This window comes from Myotis yumanensis, unplaced genomic scaffold (genome assembly GCF_028538775.1).
Source record: "Myotis yumanensis isolate MYYU_CA2020_CCGP unplaced genomic scaffold, mMyoYum1.0.hap1 SCAF_1, whole genome shotgun sequence".
Classification (NCBI taxonomy): domain Eukaryota; kingdom Metazoa; phylum Chordata; class Mammalia; order Chiroptera; family Vespertilionidae; genus Myotis; species Myotis yumanensis.
This window is the reverse complement of record NW_027223752.1, coordinates 197,594,550-197,617,110: the sequence shown is the minus strand read 5'-3', so window position 1 is coordinate 197,617,110 and position 22,561 is coordinate 197,594,550. Positions and strand designations below refer to the sequence as shown.

The window sequence follows — 22,561 nt, the reverse complement described above, 5'->3', positions numbered from 1 at the left end:
ATAAAATACTCCACAAATATAAACGGTTTTGTGAAAGTCTACTGGTATCATTTCCCATTGTGAACTTTGTACTAGTGTTAGGCACTAACCAATACTATAAAGGGTTTTACTCTTTTCAGAATATGCAAACAAACAAAACAACCTCAACAAAGAAAGAAATGTGAACTGTTCACACTTCAGGTCAAAGTCCCTTCCTTATCATGGACTTCTGTGATGGACTAAAAGGAAGAATGATGTAGGATAAATGTTATTTTGCATCCTTGGCCAAGGTTGTTAAAATCTATGTCTCAATGTCTTCATCCAAACTATAATAGTGGTATAGTTCATAGAACATAAGGATTAACTGGGATAAGACTTGTAAAGTTATTAGAATTGTTCCTGACACATAATAAGAACTCATTAAATGTTAAGTTTTACTGTTTAACTAGTGGCCCAGTGCATGAAATTCATGCACATCAAAAGGGAATTAATTAGAGGAAATATTTTAATGTTGCTATTTGCCCTTTCTCTATAATAGACATGTCAGAGATGAAAGAAAATTAGTAAAATGTATAAGAAAATCTTACCCCTGTCAGAGTCTTGGGCATGCCATGGGATCCATATTCAAGTCCCTTCCCACTCGTGTGCACCTCAAAATCACATGAGACCCAGACCCAGTTGGCCCTACTCCCATCAATCCCCACCAGGCAAGGGGTGCAGCCTCAGGTCTCCCATCAAGCCCCGCTGTGCCGGGGGGGCATCAGGTTTCCTGGCCCGGTGCCAGGGCAGGGGACGCGGCTTGAGGTCCCCAGCCCGGCACTGGGGTAGAGGTGTGACCTGAGGTCCCCTGTCAAGCCCCACCAGGAAGGGGGTGCAGCCTGAGGTCCCCAATCAAGCCCCACCAGGCAGGGGGCGCAGCCTCTGGTCCCTTGCCCTGGCCCGGCACCACACAGCCTCAGGTCCCTGCTGATCATTCTTTATGGTTTGTTACGGGAACCCTGCATCCACTGTGGGCGCAGCCATCTTGTGACAGCGTGGCAGAGTGAGGGTCAATTTACATATTACCTCTTTATTATGTAGGATTTCTTATCATAATGAATAATACAATATTTGATGTTAGTTATATAACCAAATGGGTTAAATAACAAGGTAGATAATAACTGAATTTAATATGCCAAGACTTTTTTAAGAGTCTTTGGTCTTTGAACACAAAAAAACTAGGGTTATAGATGATGGAAAATAACTTATAACTGCCATTAAAAACAAATTTATGAAACTCTGGAATAACTAACTTATATGGTTGTATATAATATATATTTATTCCAGGTCTTATATAGAAAATGGTTATAGGTAGAGAGTAAAATCTATATTTTCTGGGAGGAGAAAATTCAATAGGTAAAACATTTCTTTTTATATATCCAAACTCAGTAGTGGAAGCTTAAATAAAATTTAAACACTGTATAAGGACTCTTGTTAAGCCTCTGAGTCAAAATTTTAGTAAAGACTAATAAAAATTTCTACCCTTGAAAGATGAATATTACAAACTAAAGTCACTGAATTTATGAAGATTGTATGGTTCATAAAACAGGATTCTGTGCTCACTTCCACAAACTGAGACCAAGAACCTGGCCAGTAATTAGCATTTCTCGCATACAAAACAGCCAACTACAGGCAGGTATCTGGGTATGGAAGCAACTGTCTCTTGTTTGGATGCATCTGCCCTCCAGCCTCCAGTGACCCTCCTTTCTCCTCAGCCCCCAGCTGCAGCTTCCAGAGCCTTCTCCTTGGTCATTCCATCATCCACTTCTGAGACCCACAAATGTCATTTTTTTGTGTATGGTTGGTTCTGAGTCGCCAATGAACCATGAGCCCTCAAATCAGCCAGAATTAATTCTTCTGAGGTGGAGGCTGCCGTCACAGCCTGGTCAACCTGCATCTGTGGCCTCCTCACCTGCCTCTCTCTGGGTCTCCATAACCACGGGATCACATGACCCTGGTCCACTTGTGCCACTTCTGTGAGTTAGAGGAGGAGAAGCAGAGCGCACCCTCATTTGAAGTTGTAAAACCAGTGCAGCAACAGAGCCCTTTTCTAGGAAATTCAGAAGCCATCCTGAGAAGTGAGGTGGCAACCTGCACGCCATGAAAACCTCCTTGGCCAGGAAGGCGAGGCACATCCTGAGCTCTATCTGCATGCCCACCAACTCTTTTGCTTCCTGGAGAAACACTTCCTAAACCCAGAGCTGACACTCATGAGAGGATAGACAATCACCTGACCAAACTCCGCAAGCTGTCTGGCCCCATCCCTGGCTGACGCAGCCTCATCCTCAAGTGTAACTAGGAGCCTCCCTTGCCCACTGCATGCCCCTGATCTGGCCCAGCCTCTCCTTCCCGCCTTCTGGTAGCTGTTTAACTACCCTGTTGCTCTTTCCCAAGTATTTGACCAAGTGGAAGCAATAACAGAAAAATAAAAGAAGGAAGTCACCTGCAAAACACTAATAAGAAAACAAACGAAAAGAAACAAAAAGTGTCATATTGAACAAGGATGATCTACTTTTATTTTTTCCTTTATTTTTTAAAATTTACCTTTATTGTTGAATATAAAATACATTAGACATCTCCATGGCTCATAGCTACTACTTCTTTTTATATATGTTACAAATAAAGAATTTCTACAGAAGCCTGTATCAACATTGAAGAATTAGTGCACCTGGTATCTGTAAATCTAAGATGAGTTGTTTCACCCAGTTTTGCTGGTGGTGAAATTCTTTGACTGAAAGAGTTGATTACACCAATTAAGAGACTCTAAGTTAGTGCCTAAATTCTGACAAGATTTAGTTCACAATCACAGCCCTTCCACAAAAACTATGATCTGAGGGCAGATACGGAGCATTCCAACCCACTTCTCAGAAGGTGTTGGTTCCAGACTCTCACAGTGTTGCCTGGTAACTTGCAATAGACAAAAGCATACTTTCATAATTCTGCAAAGTCTGAATGCCTAAAACCAAGAGCTGTATTTCATGATATGGGTGCATGAAATAGAAAACAAATAGTAATTGTCAGTTTTTGATAAGAGTGCTTTCTTAGGCCTTTCTTGACTAAACACGAAATTTCTTCTTTTGTGGTGTCTGCTTAAAATTAAAGTTCATAAATATTCCCTCAGGACCACAATTTTTTCTAAACAATCATTGTATACGCTAATTGAAAATCCACGTTACATAAGGCTTAGGAGTAATAGGTTATAATGACCTAAGATAGTTTCTACAAGATACTTTTCTCTTAAATACCAGTCTTGGAGGCAATCCAGTTGCGATAGGCAGTCACTCGCATATAGACACCTGGCTTGTTGATTTTTCCACATTCTACACCCCAGCTCACTATTCCAACAAGGTACCAAATATGTCGAGAATTGGGATAAACCAGTGGTCCTCCAGAGTCACCCTAAACAAAACAAAAAAATATTTATCATTGTGAGAATTTATTCCCAGATACTTAAATTACCCTGTATGAAAAGCCAAGATGATGTTTGTGATTCATGCTTCATAAAGATCATAGGGAGGTACATGATGTAAATCCATTCTTCATCCTTAATCGTAACTGTGACTGGCCAGAATGTAACTGCAATCATCCAGGATATATTCTCTGGGGCTCTTTGGAGTTGACCTGAACCTTGAAGGCATGAACTGATAGGTTATAAGGTCTAATTCCATGAGAAAGCTTTGGGAGACATATTATTAATAAACTTGCAATAGAGGGCTTCCTATCTGAGAAAAGTAGCCAGACCCCTAACCATGAGGAGGCTAAAAATATAAGAAAAAATGAGCTAAAAACAATTGAAAACTTTCTGAGGCGGATTTTCTTTTTTCTTGTTGGTAATCCTCACCTGAGGATATTTTTCCATTGATTTTTTTAGAGAGAATGGAAGGGAGGGGAAGAGAGAGAGAAAGAGAGAGAGAGAGATTGATTGCCTCCCACATGCACCCTGACGGTGTATGGGATGAAGCCTGCAACCGAGATATGTGCACTTGACCAGAGTCAAACCTGGGACTCTTCTGTCCATGGGCATACACTCTATTCACTTAGCCAAACTGGCTAGGACCTGAGACTGATTCTTTATTGAAATATGATCAAGATTATGGATTGTGATGCTAAACTACTTGTTTCGGATGCCAGCTTTCTCACTTAATAGCTGTGTGACCTTGTGCAAATTACATTACCTTCTTCTGCCACTGTTTCAGTATCTATAAAATTATAATAATGATAGTAGCTACATGACAAAGTCATGATTAAAAGGATTAATATTTGTAAAGTACTTCAGTTTGTGCTTGGCTCAGAGTAAGTCCAACATAAATGTTTGTTAAACACTTATAAACACACTAGAGGCCCGGTGCACGAAATTTGTGCATGGGAGTAGGGTGGGGAGGGGAGTCTCTCAGCCCAGCCTGCACCCTCTCGCAATCCAGGACCCCTTGGGAGATATCCAACTGCCAGTTTAGGCCCAATCCCGCAACTGGCAGTTGGACATCCCTCTCACAATCTGGGACTGCTGGCTCCTAACCACTCGCCTACATGCCTGCCTAATTGCCTCTAACCACTCTGTCTGCCTGCCTCATCACCCCTAACCACTCACCTGCTGCCTGATCACCCCTAACTGCTTGCCTGCCTGCCTCATTGCCCCTAAACATTCTGCCTACCTGCCACATTGCCCCTAACCACTCTTCCTGCCTGCCTCATCACCCCTAACCACTCTGCCTGCCTGCCTCATCACCCCTAACCGCCTCTGCCTCAGCCTCTGCCCCTGCAGCTTCATCCAGAAGGACATCTGGAATGATGTCCGGAAGGTCGTTAGGCTGTCCGGTCTAATTAATATATTATGCTTTTATTATTATAGATGTTGCATGTAGGGAAGAATCACTTTAGTGCCACAGCTGAGGGAGTTTGACAGATTGTCAAAGTACAGATTAACTTAAGTATAGAATTCTCTTCATGTTGAAAATTTTCATAAAATAATAGCAGTTACTTATATTTGTATGTCCAATGTGAATAATGTTCAGATTTACCTGGCAGGCATCAATATGTCCTTCCATGTATCCAGCACATAGCATCGTGTCCTGCACCATACCATTGTATGCTTCCCTAGAATTACAAGTGTTTGTATCGATAATCTTCACAGGTGCTTTCTGAAGTATCGTTGGGTATTTACCTAAAAGAAGTAAATATTCTCAGCAAAAGAGCTGCTCTGAAACAGAGCAAGATGAAAAATTTGGTTTTTCCTTTGTGCATAAGACCTATATTTGACTGTTGCTATTCTTAGGATGAGAAAGCCCTCTTAGCTCCCTCGCAGTAAAACCAATGAAAAAGAAATGTTCAGAGAACAATTTGAACCATCCTCCTAGTGCTGCCTTCCTATGTCTTTGTCTCTCTTTTTACATCTTTGGACCAGAACTTTCTCACTTAGGTTCTCCAGCTTAGAGAGTTTTCACAAGTTGGTCTCCTTAGAATGTTCTAAAGCAAGGCAATTTGCAAAGCCACAGCTCCAAATGCAGCATTTTCTGAGAAGTTGCCTGGGAGTACTGGGCATCCAGAGGTAAACAATGCCTTTGACTCTGTACCTAAATCACTAATTTCTCTTGTTGCTTTTGTACCTTATTCACTATGTTAAGATTTCCCTGGACTTACCATTATACGAAAGTGCTCCCCATCCTGTAACAACAACGCCTTCACCTGGTAGAAAAATCTGTGTGGCTTCGGGAAGACAAACTCGATGGACATCATTCTTAAATAATACTTTTTCAGTGAGCAGTACAACTGCAATATCATCATGATGTTCGCCTGGGATGTAGTTTTCATGAATAATAATTTGTTGAACATAATGTTGCATATAGGGGGGAGTTACTTTGGTGCCAAAGCTGACAGTATAGTTTTTTGGATTTAGTGTCCTAAAGAAACAAAAATCATTTTGTATTTACTTCAAAGTGATAGAAATACGATCTGCATCTATTATACTCCTTTCATGACATTAATTTTTCCTTCCTTGATAATCCATTAATAGTGATAGAACCTGACTTTTAAATTAATTTTAAAAGCCTTCTTTGACTCCTTTCAATATACACTATGTAAGGCTATGAGGATACATATATAAAAATAAACCCATGCCTTCAAGAAATTTAAGTCTAATGAAAGATGGCATAAACACAGGCAGTTATGATTGCTTAAATGATTGTGTATATAATTAGTGGGACCACAGTTATATACATGCACTAGGAAATGGACCATTTCTTGGGGAAAGTAGCATTTTGGGTGAAACTATAGAGCTGAGTCACATGTGACTACAAAATGACAAGGGGACAGGCCCATGAAGAGGGGGAGGGAGATGTGTTTTAGCAACTACAAGTAGTTGCAGAATAAAGTGACATGAGATAAGCATCATGTGAGATAAATATGTCATATTATGAATGAATGACTCTTCCCATTCTTATTGGTAAGGTAGGAAAGCCTTAGATTGTTTTACCATATCATTTATCTTCCAAACCTTCCAGGACACTTTTGAGAATGAAAGGGTGTGCTACTGATAATTAAACTGGGATAATGGAGGTCAACTGGGAATGTTCCAGGGCTTTTGGTCCCCCTAGCCTGGGCAACATGATGAACTTACTTTTGAAAGCAGTGAGCTGCAGTCACCAGGTATCTGTCACTGATCAAAGATGCCCCACAGTAGTGTCGGCCATTTATTTTGAGACTTGCTTGCCAGGGCCATTCTCCTTCCCGAACATTGGAACCTCCCTTGACTCTATCATATGTAGCTGATATCCTTGCTCGTCTCCCACAGCCTGTCAGAGGGAGTCAGTTTTGTTCCATTGAGAATAGGAAAATAATGTTGATTTGATGACAAAGCTGAGGTATTCTTTTATGGTCTGTCTGACAATATCTTACACTGGTAGGAACAGAATCATCTCTATAGGAATCACTAGCAACCTCAGAATCACCTCCATAGGACCTCCAAGACATCTCATCACTTGAAGAGTGTAAAAGCTGTAGGAGGCATGTAAAGTCATGGTTAAGTCCATGGCCTCTGCAACCATACTCCCTGGTTTGAGTTCTGTTCCCACCTTTTACAAGCTGGTTGAACTTAGGCAAATTATGCCACTTCTTTGTGCTTCAGTTTCCCCATCTCTAAAATGGGGTGATAATAACTAATTTAGAATGGTTTAGAATGGATTAAGTAAGTTGTATGTAAAGCACTTAGACCTGTGCCTGGCCAAAAGTAACAAATCTTGACTTATGTTTTAGATTGTCATATATTTAAAGTAAAAGGTATCTGAACTTACGGTTGTTGATAATCCTTTCAGTATCGACCTTATTGGTTTCTGAAATAGAACAAAAAGGACATGGTAAATGAAATACCTGGCATTAGTCCATTGGCCCTGGAACCCATGGAGTGAGATGGTAGGTACAGTAACACTCTCAGGATAAAATGTCGATAGGAAGGAGAGAACATGGGTTTATTTGAATTGTTCTTTTACTGTATGTGAATGTGATATGAGTATCATCTTCATAGTTCCATGTGAGAGATTTCCTTCTACTTAATTAAAATTGTATTGTGTATCACCTAGAGTAGAAAACTACCAGTGTCTTCCTTTGTAAGAACAGGAAGTCCCCACAAGTGAATCTGATTCCTGTTAGCATACAAACATAACTTTTAAAAAGTGAGCTGTCATAAGAGCAGATCCTATGCAGTTTTTTTAATATATTTTTAATTGATTTTTTACAGAGAGGAAGGGAGAGGGATAGAGAGTTAGAAACATCGATGAGAGAGAAGCATCGACCAGCTGCCTCCTGCACATCTCCCACTGGGGATGTGCCCGCAACCCAGGTACATGCCCTTGACCGGAATCGAACCCGGGACCTTTCAGTCCGCAGGCCGACGCTCTATCCACTGAGCCAAACCGGTTTGGCCCTATGCAGGTTTTGAAAGCTACAGGAGATCGTGAAAAGAATAGCAAGACACACCATTACTTCTAGGAACTGTTCAAAGGCTTACTATCCGCTTCTTAATAAGAAGTAGCTTTATTCCCACCAGATCCACTTTTAAGGTGTGACATTATGATTTGAGTGTTTTTAGTAATGAAGACTGCTCTGATGTAAAACAGTGTCATTCATTTTAAAAAAATATTGAGGATCAGCTTTGTTTCTGGTGCTTGTGATATGTGTCCAGATAAAAAGAAGAAAACAATACTGCTGTGATTTAATACATGAGCTTACCCACAAGCCTAAGAGAATTAGGATCTGTAGTCAAGGATCCTGAGTTGTTACTGAGCATCTGCTGTAAGATGCTTTCGATTCTTCTTCTTGTGTGTGCCTTCATTGATCTGGGAACCTTGAACATCAGCAATATATGTGCTGTCACGCTGTTGCTATCAGGACTGGAAACAACATAAAGGTGTCATATGTTGCTAAAAAAAAAAATTACATTTCCTTCTTTTTTGCCTGATCTTTCATATCTTGATTTCTTCTGATTTTTAGGGGTCTGTGCAGTACCTTCACTTTAATCACAAGATTATGCGTCTAACTACATTTTACTTGGTAACAGTATATATGCCCCTATATTATTCAGTTAAGAAGATAAATAGTTTTACAAATCTGAAAAATAGGAAAGGCCTGAGCCACAGGGTAGAAGAACTGGGATCATTTATTCAAACATTCATTAATCATTTATTGAGCAACTGCTAGACAAACAACTGAGCCATGCAAGGGTGACTAGGACACATTTCCCACCCTCAAGAAATGTCCAGATTTCTAAGAGAGATAAAATATGTATACAAATGACTATAATAAATGTGTCAGAAGTGGTAAGATATTTATCTTATCTGCTGATAATAATAAAAAAAGATAAATCCTTTTTTACTTAAAAGATCATAGAACTTTTCATGGAAGAGGTGACATACACACTGGCCCTTAAGCATTTTTATTGCTGCTTCATCATCAAGCAGGAAATGTCATCAGGCAAAGAAGAGGAGGAATAGTACTCCAGAATAAGTAGAGAGCAATGACATTAATTGGTGCTTATTGGCCATGTGCTGTGTTCTGAATACTTGCTTATCACATTTATTATCACACTTAGTCTCCGCAGTGACCTTGCAGCACAGGTGTCATTATCTTCACTTGATAGAAAAGGAAAACTTGAGGTTCTGAGATGTTACCTAAAGTGCTCAAGATTGCACAGCTACTCAACTAGGATCCAGATTCAGTACGTTTGACTCTGCACCCCGACTCTTTACTTGTGGACTCTGTCTCCCTCTGCCCAGTCAGCTAGTGACAACGGTGTCTAAAAGACTGGACCTAGGAAGGCCTTTAATGCTAGCCAAAGGCCAGCAGTGAAGAGAAGTTGAGTAAAATCATGCTTGAGGAAGATCACCTGACTGTGGTGCTCAGGGCAGATCTGTTTGAAACTGGGAAAAGGAGGGGAAGCCAAGAGGCTGGCTAATGGAATTGTCAAGCATCCTTGAGGGTAGTGTCCGAAGTGACACTATTATGCTTTGGATCTCCCTAATGAGCTACCGTCTTTTGGCGTATAAATCAATAATCATTCCCAGGAAGCATTCAGCTTGTGGAAGTGAGAGTTTGATTATTGTCACAGGGTGTGCCCAAATGAGACACTACCTCTCCATCCCTTCGTATAGATAGCTGAAGTTACTAGAAAGATTGCCTTGGTATCAAAAAAGGAAGTCTTTCTGTCATTGCAGTTTTGTCTTAGAGGTATATGGCCCTTTAATTTTAGTCTCCTATTTCTTTCCAGTACTAAACGTGACCCCCAATGTTAATGCTAGTTGAAATCTTGATTTATTGTGCAATTCCGGCAGTTCCAGGAGTAGGGGAAATGTAGGCAGTCTGGTGGCATTGATGAAGGTAGCAGCATGATTCCCTTCATTTGAAATGTGTTTATTTGCAAATCGTTGCATGCATATTACCTTCTTTGATCCTGAGCACAGTTTTATGGGTGATGCAGTGTAGGTGTCATTATCAACATTTCACAGGCAGGGGAGCTGATTCAAAGTGGTATGGTGACTTTCCCAAGGTTCTAGGTTAAGTGGCAAAGGCTGAGCTCAGGTTGTCTATTTCCTATTCTAGGATTCCCTCTCCTTTTTCATGCTACTCCAAACCCACATGCAGAGAACACAGAACAGGTATTTCACTTCTTGCTGTGGTGACTATACCATGCTTTGATGCCTGAATATCAAAGCATGGTATAGATATGTTCTTTTCCCTAAGAACTCTAGAATAGTTCTATTAAGTGCTTAGCTGACTTGCGAGGAGGAAGACAGGAGAAAACAAGATCTGTGTTTATGCTACTGCTAAATAAAATTGTCAGAGCATCAAACATCAGTCTAAGGGACCATCTAATAATGTTGTCTGAACATAAAAAGTTAGGAAACCAGAGGGATATATTTTCTTTAATTTAAGGATTGATAACATTTTCAATAGGTCTAATGAACTCAGTTATATTGCCTGATATTTCCTTTGGTTTTATACTGAACAATTAATCTGACACTTAGCTTAGGACAATATTGAATATTAGTAACTCATTGGCTAATTACTGTAACATATTTATAGTAGACTGTTATAGGAGAATTATAAGCATAATAATATTATGGTGGGTTGATCTCTTTTATGTTACTGTTAGTTACTTACACCAGTGTGATAACTTGAGAATTGAGATATTGTTTGTAAATACTAGAACTCTGAAATGCATCAGCCATCTGTTAAAGAGAACACATAGAGTCAAACATCAAATTCCAATAATATATTTATATTTCAGAGAATTAACGAGTAAATATAGGAAAATACTAATTTACCTTAGTCTCAAGAATTGTGCTAAGATAGTTATTTTCTGATGATGTCTCTCTTTCATAATTTCTATTATATGGGATATCCAGAACCTTAAAGTTACCTTGGTAGTAGTAGACTGTGTTTTCTGTGAGATAAAGAAATGATGCAAGAATTAGTTAAGTGAAATGGGTTTACAATCCAAATATAGATGACATAGTAATACCAACTAGTAAGAACTGTGCTCATATTAGATATTGATAAATGCTGTGAATCTTTCTGGCATGGTTGATTAGATAACCTGGGCATTGTGACAACTATTTATAAGACCAAGAATGAAGTAGATATATATTAGACAAAAATCATAAAGAGTTGCCACATCTTGATGAGACAGGTAGGACCATATATAAATAAAATTTCTGTCTAGAATAATCAATTGTCAGACAATAAAAATAGTTACCATTGCCCTAACCGGTTTGGCTCAGTGGATAGAGCATAGGCCTGCGGACTGAAGGGTCCCAGGTTCGATTCCGGTCAAGGGCATGTACCTTGGTTGCAGGCACATCCCCAGTAGGGAGTGTGCAGGAGGCAGCTGATCGATGTTTCTCTCTCATCAATGTTTCTAACTCTCTATCTCTCTCCCTTCCTCTCTGTAAAAAATCAATAAAATATATTTTTAAAAAATAGTTACCATTTATGAAGTACTTACTGTGTAAAGATACTTTACAAAAGCCAGATGAAGTATACCCATTTTTTCAGAGAAATGTAGTCTTAGAGATATGCAGTAACTTATCCAATATCACATAGCTAGTAAGAAAGCCAAGGATCAAAACTTGGTCTGTCCAAAGCCCACACTTAATCCATTACATTTCCTTCCTAAATTTTCATAGACACTAAGCTGTTTGGTATCTGATGTATCTTACCTCTAATCTTAATCGATATTAAGCATCTAAGAATATGTTAGATACTGTATAACTGTATCTAGCATATAATAAGCTCTAAACAAATGTTAATTTTATTTTGCAATATAAGTATTGCCTTTAAAAACTATTTTGTGGAAGACACAGACTCAATGAGGATTCAATCATTGAGATACCCATAAGGATAATTAAGTGATAAAGTTAATTGTTATATATGAATTCAGAGAAGGGAGATACTATACTTAAAATAAAACATGAACTATTTTGCTGTCATAAATGTGAAAATATTTTACAGTGAGAAAGGTAATGAAAAAAAAAGCCAGAAAGTGCTAAATAAAATGCTGAAAATGGGTTGGTTATAAATAATGATATATGAATGAAAATTATTAATTGTAGTTAGCTTGTCTGTAAGTCATGGATCCTTTACTACGGAGACCAAGTTTTGCAATGGTAGTTTATTAGATTTTACCATAAATATCAAAAGTATTCAAATTCATTTTTTGTAATTTACTATTCACAATAAATGCTTCAGTTCTTTGATTGGATTCCTAAATATCCATTACCTGTTACAGCAATTAGGCAGCCATGAATATTTTTCAATGTAAAAAACAATAAGTTGGCAAATTTTTATTTCAACTGCATGGAGCATTTTTCCCCAAGTATAGTGGATAAACTGAATATATAATTGTCTAAGACATTTAAGACTAAGAAACCATACTCTGGAACAAGGAAATCAACCCTTGAATATCATATTTTTAATTTAATTTTTTGCAGCAACCTTAATGGGTCACTGTGCATATAGCCATTGTGCTCTGTTGGTACCTGATGAGATGAAAATAACCCCTTAGGGATGAGGTATTGATAAGGCTTACTTAGACTTTATGATAACATTCCCATCTCTATTGGTTCAAATACAAATAGGAATTGAGAAAGATGGAAAAAGGGGCAGAAAGAAGGAACATGTTTTATAACTTTTGCAGGTCTTGGTTGCTTATAGCTTATTTCTATAAGGAAAACTTACACAAACACATGATGTTGTCATTTTGGGGGATTCGTTTATACTAGGAGTTCTCTATTTAATAACATAGTTTAAGCATCAATTATGAGAACATCTATATTTGAAGCTGTCAGAGTATAAACACTTCTATATTCTCCTGTTTTAAATTCCAGGGTGGGGCGGGGAGAAGAAAAAAAGATGGAGGGCTTAAGTTGAAGGGAAAAAAAGAAAACAGCCATGACTCCAAATAAAAAACTATGAAGCAAATATGACAAAAACTGAAATATACACTAAGGTAAGAAAGGATATAGAGCAGAGATTCATCTCCTCACAAGTTGAGATGAATAAAGATTTTTCTAAAAGTTCTCAATGATTCTATGATTCTAGTAATAAGACTTCAGATTCTAGAAAGAGATAAGGAATATTTCTGTAGAGATTTATTTTGACACTGCAGAATGACGGCAGTGAAAATAAAAGTGAAACCATACTACTGTGACATTTTTTATTATATGTGGTCTAATCTCCCAGCTGAGGAAATTTGCTGGAGCTAACCTGCGGTGAAGGGAAGAAGTCAGAATCACTCTGCCATAATTCAGAGAGTGTAAATTAAGGAACTATCCTCAGGGCAACCCTGGCTTCTTAAGCGTTAAAAACTGAAGGTAAATGTGCCCCAGTGTTAAAGAAAAATAACAAACTAAATAAGAGAACGTTTGAGGGGACAAACTAAAATATAAGCTCCAAACTCCCTTAGCCTATGAGCAACCCCTAGACTCACTTCCCACAATAATCCTTTGAAAAGAGTCTTGTCCAAATCAAAAAGAGTAAATAATAATTACAAAAAGGATCCAGTAAGAAGCTTTTTATAATTATCATGAAACAAAGGAAAAGTTTTTACTAGTACTTCCCATTGTCTTAAAGATATTATAGAATAAAGAGCTCAAAATATACAATTTAGTGAAGAAGAAAATCTGGAGGATTCAGTAAATAAATGGAAGAGGAGCCCTGGCTGGGTGGCTAAATTGGTTGGAACATCATCCTGTACACCAAAAGGTTGTGAGTTCAATTCCCAGTCAGGGCATGTACTAGGTTGCAGGTTTGATCCCTGGTGAGAGTGGGTACGGTAGGTGATCAATGTTTCTCTCACATCAATGTTTTTCTCTCTCTCCCTTACTCTCTCTAAAATGAATAAACATATCCTCAGGTGAGGATTTTTATACAAAATTTCTATACTATTTATTAAGGTTCAGAATAGAATTAAGACATTTTCAGACATGCAAGTTGTCAAAAACATATACTTCTCAGAAAGCTCCTAAAGTATAGTATACAATGTACCATAACTGAGTAAATAAAATAATAAAAAGAAAATATGAAATACAGGCATTAGAAAATTAAGTCCAACAGACAATTGAAAGTAATCCCCAAGATGTTACTGAAGGAAAATCCCTAGTGAATTGCTATGTAGCCAGGATGTGAATGAGTACAGAATCCTCATATTCCATATGTGAATAGATAAAACCAGTAATTGAAAAATTAGGACATAACAATATTATGAATCAACTTAAAGAGTTGAAAGTGGTTGCCTCTGAGAAACTGGAAATAGTGGAGAAGGAGCTGCATTTTTTATAAAAAGCTCTGCCAGTTAGACTCTAAATTATGAGTATATATAACTTTGTAGGGGGAAAATCCAATCATGCCAAGGTCATGGAAAAAAGGTTAATGATAAGCATATTCAAAACTAAAAAAACTGTAGTGATTATGATTACAGACCAGAAAGAAGTGTTATAAACAATGAAAATGTAAAATAATAATAATATTGCTTATAAATTGCAGGAAAGTGTGGGAGAAAAATGAGAAGTATGATGATTTTTTTTTGTCTTTCATAGCAGGATATAAATACAATATTGTCTACAGTCAAAACATTATTTCTAATAGTAACTCCAACTATCCTCATGTTTTCAAAGTATTTTATCTATGCTAAAGGAGTTTTTATATTAATATTTTATTAGGAATAAAAATTAATCAAAATGCAATATTATTTGTTTTATCTTCTTCATATAAAATAAGTAATACTTTAATTATAAATAACATATATAATACCATCTTGGTAGAGTACTTTTTCTGCCTATCAAATATGTAGCTATGCATTCATATCTAGTATATTCTTCTATCCATGATCCCAGAAACATTTTAAATAGAGATAGTTCATTGCTTCCAATTGTCTCTTTTTTTTTTTGTAGAAATGGAAATAAAGTTTACAACAAACTGTAATAAGTAAAAATGTATATTTTACCAACCTACTACCAGAAAATGAACCAGGAGACCAATAGTTATTCCCAGGATTGCCAACACTCCAAACACAATAAGGGCAATTATCCATAATGGCAAAGATGTACGGGAAGTTGTGACTGGTCTGAAAGAAAAGGACATACATATGAAAGACATATTTAAAAAATCAGTCATTCTAAATATTTGTTTTTCCTTTTGCTCATATCTAGAAGCTCCACAATTTAGGCACAGGAATAGCAAAAGACATTTTAAGACAAGAGAGAGAGAGAAAGAGAGAGAGAGAAAGAGAGAGAAAGAATAAAGACGGGAGGAAAGAAAGCAAGTCCATGAGCTTACCTTTATAATCAAACCTCTCTGGATCTGTGCTATGAAATTATTTCTCAGGAGTTTGATGATTGGTGTGTCAAATTATCTATACTTAGCGTCTAGTTCCTTCCCATGATCAGTGGATATTGATAAAGTTGGTATCAGTAAGTGACCAGCTTGCCAGGTTGCAGGGGAAGAGGGGTGGAGAATTGAAATGTCCTAGAAGTTCTTAATGCCTAAGCCTATCCTAATTCTTAAAGTATGATCATAAGCCTATCTTATTTATTATGTCCTTATTATATATAAAACACACACAAATGTGAAGTGCTATATTGGGTCAAAGCAGTGTTCATCTCTCTTATTAGTTTGTTTATGGATATAATTCAAAAAATGATTTTTTATAGACAAGCATGGTATAATCAACCTACAACAAATAAGATATTTTCACTGTTTCATTTATACAACCAGAGACCTGGTGCATGACATTCGTGCACTGGCGGGTGTCCCTCAGCCCTACCTGTGTCTTATCACAGTCTATGACCCTTCAGGGGAATGTCCACCTACCTGCTTGGGCCTGATCCCCAGCAGGTAGACATCCCTCTCGCAGTCTGGGGCTCTCACAGTCCGGGACCCCTCACTCCTTACTGCCTGCTTGCAGTGGAGGCGGGAGAGGCTCCCGCCACTGCCTCTGTGCTCGCCAGCCATGTGCCCAGCTTCTGGCTGGGTGGTGCACCCCCTGTAGGAGCACACTGACCACCAGGGGGCAGCTCCTGTGTTGAGTGTCTGCCTCCTGCTGGTCAGTGCATATCACAGCAACCGGTCATTCCGCCATTTGGTCAATATTAGGATTTTATTATATTAGATAAATACTGGTATGTGTTGAGAGCCACTGCTTAAATAGAAGTATGTGTAGAACTTTCCAAAGAGGCATGGAAACATGTCTAAGAAGAGGAAACAACATGTAGTGCTCAAAGAATAGCCAGCAATTCAATTTTCTTGCAGCAAACTGTGAGGCATGATGATTAATTTTATGTCACCTTTGGCTAGGCTTGGTCCCAAGTTGTTTGGTCAATCACTAGTCTACATTTTGCTGTGAAGATAGTCTGTGATAAACTTTTATGATCAGTTGACTTTACAAAAAGATTACTCTCAATAATAAAGGAGATAATTCAGCCTCATCCAATCAGATAGTTTTCCATGGCCCAGCTAAAGCTGAGGTTTCTGGAAGAAGAAGGAATGCTGCCCTGGGAGTGTAACATGGAAATCCTACTTGAGTTTGCAGCCTGCCAACTTGTCCAATGAATTTCATATTTTCGAATTTCACAACTTTGTTAAGTAATTCCTTAAAATGAAATCTCTCACTCTCCAGATGATAGTTAGCTAGTTAGATAGATGATACATTAGATAGATATGATGAGTGCTATATAGATAGATAAATATAAATTTATGGGCATATAGATATATATAATGTATTATATCCAATAGGATCTACCTATCTATGATCTATCTATCTATCTATCTATCTATCTATCTATCTATCTATCAAAAGAGATAGCCCATAGCAGGGGTGGGCAACCCCTGGCACGCATGCCAAACATGGCACGCCAGTAACTTTTGCTGGCACGCGAAACCCTCTCTTATAATCTTCCATTTAAAATTTTTTTCTTAACATCTACTTTTTTATTTTTCAGATAAATTCGGTGTAGGTGCATCTTAGATAAATAAATAATTTTACATAACAAGTTATCTTAAAGACCATAGACATGGATTGACGAGAGAGGGGAAGAGCAATTTCTATGCCTCTGCCTTAACTCTCCCTGCCTTCCTAGATCCGACCAGTGTTTTGGCTTCATCGACATACGCTTGTGAATCTTTGTTCTCAGTGATGAATTTTGTTAAGTCTCGTAATAGGAGTAGCCTGACGGATGAAAGTAGTAGCTTGTGCATATCTCTGAAGGTCACGAAATATAAACCTGGTGTAAAATCTCTGTCATCAGTGATGCAGCAGCAAAAGTCCCACTGATAATATCAAATGGAGTCATAAAGTTTTCTGTCGGACTATCAGTGTACATATATACATTAAAAAACAAATGTATTTTTCATCATCATATACTGTGTTTTTGTCGCTCGAATGAATTTTATTATTTCTTCAAGGTTCTTCACATATGTTCACCTTAAGAGATATCAAGTAGGTGTAACATGTTCTCAAAAAATTAGGGTTGGCACACAGAAGAACTGTGAGTCAGAAATTTTGCTGGTTTTGGCACGCACTCACAAAAAGGTTGCCCACCCCTGACCTATAGGTTCCGTTTCTTTTTTAATTTTTTTTTTAACAGTAGCAACATGGTTTGTTAAGCTGTGCCTTAGTACAGGCGCTGGGGCTAGCCCATGGTGCTATTAATATACAAAGCTGGGACACTCTGCCAGTTCTTTTTGAGCAATGATACCAGGAAGTTGACAACTAAGTGGATGCTGTACACAAGCTCATCTGTCATCTTCACGTGGCCAATAGCCACTAGCAGACACAGCATCTTCTTCATCTGGAACTTGATTGTGAATTTCACCTCATCGACTTTGGCCACCATGTTCTCATTGTGGGTCAACAAGGAAGGGAACTTGCCAACCTTATTTAGTCCTGGGCCCCAGATTCATTGGATCTGCTTGATCAGAGACTCTGAAGCCAAAAAGGCATGGTACAACTTGACCAGTTTCTTATTCTCATTGAGTTTCTTCAGCACCTCGATGTCCATGTGGGGGATATCCAATGCCTTGGCCTCATTACAGTGCTGCTGCTCCCCTGGAACACATACAGAGAATTTGGGGTGGGGAGTGGACTTATGACTAACATGCCCGAGAAGTGTTTGTCCTTCTGAGGGTCATAGTTCTTCAAACTGATCTGCAATCTCCAAAAACTTCCAACGCTTGTGCTGGATCCTGTGCAGGACTTCCCACGCCACCTCGGTGTTTCAGGAGACTTTGCTGCTCATAATTCCTAGCTGCAAAACTAGGTTGTGATTCTTTAGAGAATCCTGACATCAACAGAGAGGCAACAACAAGAACCACCTTTGATGTCAAACAAAGGTATTGATATTTTGTCTTATATGGTGGGTCTCCTCCAAGTGTGATTGGAGGATGACCTTAGCCAGACAACCTGGGAGTGTTTATTAACTATGCAGATCAGATCTAATGAATTCAGATTCTTAAAAAGGCCTGAGAATTTGCACTTTAATACTCCTGGTGCTGCAGATTCTCACTTAACCATGTCAACATCAGGGGCAGTGTTTATGATATATTGGATTTCAGATCAAAATTAATTGGGTTGATGTTTTCAAGAAAAAAAAATTTTAATCCTCACAATTTTTTTTTTTACTCTCTTTGAAACTATTTCACATTTATTTTTCCTCAAACCTCCAGCACTATCTGGTCCATCCTCAGTCTTAGCTGATAGCCTTATTTCCTAGACTACTGAGAAAAGACCGGGCATCAGAGGAGAATATTTACAACTCCATTATTATATTTTTGAACTCTTTATCTATACCCTACACTCTGCTTTTTCTTCATAGTTCTATAAATAACTATGCCCCTGTCATATGCCAACATCTCATTTCACTTTTAAACCTGTGTTTCCACCTGTTTCTAATCTATGTGCCAGTCATTTCAAACTACTCCGAGTTCCATGGACAACCCAACTCTTTCACGTTTCCATATCCTTGCACATTCTGATCTTCTACCTAAAATGTCCACCTCAAGTCTACCCAGTGAGATTACACTCAAACTTTATTACTCAACTCTGTCATCCCCTCTTCACTGATGTCTTCCATGGCCCAGCCTATTATGTGTTTACATTGAAAGTAGTTTTTATTTTTATATGGAAATCATTTTACTTATAGTCGTGACCATGTTGCTGTCTGGGGCCATGTCATTATTTGTTGTTTTATACTTAGGGAATAGGGTGGTGTCTAGCACATTATAGATAATACTTTTTGAAGAAGTGAATGCATGAAGGCAAGGTATATTAAGGACAACTAGATCATGAAGGATAGATAGATAGATCAGAGGAATACAGTTTGTGGAAAGCCTTCAGTACCAATCAGAAGAGCCATAACTATCATGAAGACATGTGGTGCTTAAGAAGATGAATCTGCAAGTAGTCTGCATGATGATAGTTTAAAGGAGAGAGAAAAATGAGAGGACCAATGAGTAAAGAGACTACTGTAATCTATGGGAACATAGCAATGGAGTCCTGGATGGTGGTAGCAAGGAAAGAAAGTGATTAATTTGAGAAAGATTACAATATAATATTTGTCAGAACTTTGTAATTAGTTAGCTATATTGGTAAAGGATGGGAATATGTTAAAGATGACATGTCTTTATCTCAAGAATTAAAGGAGAGTAAATGAAGCTTAGAAGAGGTAACGCGAGGATAAAAATGATAAGTATTTTATATCTTGAGTTTGAGAGACATTTAAATTTCCAGTATACAACTAGAGATATCAGATTGATAGTTAACATAGTTGTGGATATCAACTGAGGAGTCATCCAAAAATAGGAAAGAAACAAAGCTGTGAAGCTAGATTAGTGTATTTTAGTGCATGCTGTATGATATATTATGCAAAACTGATATTTCTCTTTTTAAGACAAAAATTTGTTTCCATTCTAACTACAACTAATTTCTTGATTTTTCAGACATTTCTTGAATTGCACAGTCATATTGTTTGATGTCTCTCAAAAGACTCTAAATTGTCAGCTTGTTTCTTAAGTGTCAAATTCAAAATATTGTTCACCCTTCATTGATACGTTAGCACTTACTTCATAACATAAACATTCAGCTCCACCAAAACTGCTTTGCTCACTGCTTGGTTCTCTACACCCTTAATCCACACCCTTTCTTTACTTTTCTTTCTCCCATGAACTCTTATTCTTTTTTTTTTTCCTTAATAGTGTCTTAACTGGGAATTATATTTATACATTTCTTATATTGACCAGTTTTATCTTTAAATATTGACCTTCATATAGATTTGTGAAATTTTTTCTCTTATTTCTACAGTTTAAGAACTTGTATCATATAAGAACATAAGTAAATTTAAATCTATTAAAATTTAATCAAATAAGATGTCTTAGAATTCATTTAGACACAATCGTTTGAAAAAGAACTAAAATAGCATCCTCATTTTCAACTGTCCTTCATTGAAAACAGTCTAGAATTGTATATTTACACTTCCTCTCCTCTTTGTCCATTTTGATTATTGCTTGTTACTAGCTCAGATGCTCCTCTGGGTTGTAGCAATCTTTAGCTCTTAACCTAAAGATCTTACAAACTATTACACAGATTAAATAGCTGCTTAAAAGTGACAGACTTCCCAGGCAGAAAAATCTCTCAGCTACTTAGCCAATCTTTCTGTTAGTTCATACTACAAATTCTTCTGGAAAAAAAAATCACATAAGAGAACTTACTGAAAGAGCATACAGAATATTAATTATATCTTGTTATTAAAAACTCCTGACCATGAACTACTTTGGCAAGCTACCTTGGCAACCATCTAGAACACAGCTTTCTTTTGAGATTTTTCCCATTTTATCCTGTAAGACTAACTGTAATTTTAAAAAATGGAATTGATGAAATGTGGTTTTGAAGTCTTGATTTCCACTCCCAGTGTTCCTTTTCTTCTCTTGGTGTTCATCATTCTGGCAGCCAAGTGCAACCACAGGCTTGACTAAGGTCTCTTCAAATGCACCTGCAGAATCAACCATGTTGCCAAATCCACTCAAGCTCTTCCTGATAATCAGATTAATGGCTCACTCTGAGTAGCTAACCACTGAATTGGGGTTTAAAGCTTTCCTAGGTAACTAGGAATGCTTAGGAACAATGGGTTAATCCTTTGAAATCTTTTAGGTTGGGAGTTCACACAAGTATCAAAATGTTGAAGGAGATGAAGGAGGTGGCCTATGAGTAAAAAGAAAATCACCCACCCAGCATAAAAGTGATGACTGTATTATAGGCAAAACAAAACAAAGCAATTGTGTTTCCTCTCTACTGCTAAATGTGTATGATTGCTTTTTTTTTTTTCTTTTTTTGCTGATATATCAGAGCTGAGATTAATAAGAAAATATCAGGGTAGGAGTAATATAACATCTTTAATTAAAAATATTTACTTTAGTTCAAGAAAAAAATATTCTTACTATATATTATTACAGTGAGTATAATCTTTCTAATAACATTTTATGTGAATACTGATGTTGTAAAATAAATAAATGTGTGTGTGTGTGTGTGTGTGTTTGTGTGTCTTAAAGGGCTCAACTATTGGCTCAAGATGAACATTTTTAGAGAAATATTTGTATAAGGTATGCTTTCATATTACACAGTTACCTGAACATTAAATATTTTATAATTAGTTTTACTTAATTTTGCTATTTTGCATGCATTTTTATGAAAATGTTTTGTGAATTAAAAGTAAACTTTTAAAATGACATTAATTATCATTGTTTACTTCACATAATAATTATCTAGTTAGATACGTGATAAAAATAAAAAGCACATGTTTATACATAATTAAACCATTCTAATTCATGATCATTTTACAGATAAAAATACATGATTAAATAGCTGCTTAAAAGTGACAGACTTTTCAGGTTTTATATATGATTCTACAAAAAAACCCAGCTATGAAGCAATAATACTAGACAATATTTATGATAGCACTTTAGAAAGCACAAAATGTTAAAAAACAATTAACTCATAATCATGATCACCACCAATAACAATTTAACATTTGATTTATGAGAAAAAAATTCTCTTTGTTTCCTCTTTTCCATTTTACAACAAGTCACACATTTGTTAAGCTGCATGTCACCTTTCTGAAGCACTCCCTGAATCACTGCACAAAACTACAGATTCTAAAACAAATATGTGTGTGATAGGGTTGTCTCCAGGCAGGAACTTTAAAAATCTGTGGAAAAATTACAAACTCCTCCTAAACTCAGTTATTTTACTACAGTCCTTGGATGGGGGTCATATTGAGGAAATAGTTTAGTTTTATTTTTGTCGGAATTTTAGGCGAGCAAATCTCCACTTACCTATACATAATGTGCCGATATATTAGCTGTTGATGTCAATAGCAATAAAGGAAACTTCTGCACTTCTTTTGTCCTGATCAGTGGTTCTCAGGTAAATGTGCTAACCACAATGATACCTGGGATTTTAAGGGTTGGGTGCAATAGCAGAGGGTAATTAAAAAGAAACTTGTTTAACAAG

The 22,561-nt window shown here is 37.3% G+C and overlaps 1 protein-coding gene and 1 pseudogene across 2 annotated transcripts; both read right to left on the bottom strand.

Annotated features, from left to right (window-relative positions):
* Positions 1–2,568: 2,568 nt before the first annotated feature.
* Positions 2,569–22,467, bottom strand: LOC139007094 (transmembrane protease serine 11B-like protein). Of its 2 annotated transcripts, XM_070410166.1 has the most exons (10): positions 22,384–22,467; positions 15,012–15,127; positions 10,830–10,948; positions 10,666–10,733; positions 8,239–8,399; positions 7,305–7,343; positions 6,632–6,806; positions 5,656–5,915; positions 5,037–5,179; positions 2,569–3,417 (listed from the first exon to the last, which is right to left on the bottom strand). In XM_070410166.1, the coding sequence occupies exons 1-10, from the start codon at positions 22,389–22,391 to the stop codon at positions 3,256–3,258; spliced, it is 1,251 nt and encodes a 416-aa protein (XP_070266267.1). In that variant the 5' UTR covers positions 22,392–22,467; the 3' UTR covers positions 2,569–3,255. The 2 variants fall into 2 exon arrangements, with proteins under 2 accessions (XP_070266267.1, XP_070266257.1); XM_070410156.1 differs by lacking the exon at positions 22,384–22,467 and having other exon boundaries at positions 15,012–15,144.
* On the bottom strand, positions 17,673–18,296 carry LOC139007088 (large ribosomal subunit protein uL1 pseudogene; annotated as a pseudogene).
* Positions 22,468–22,561: the final 94 nt, after the last annotated feature.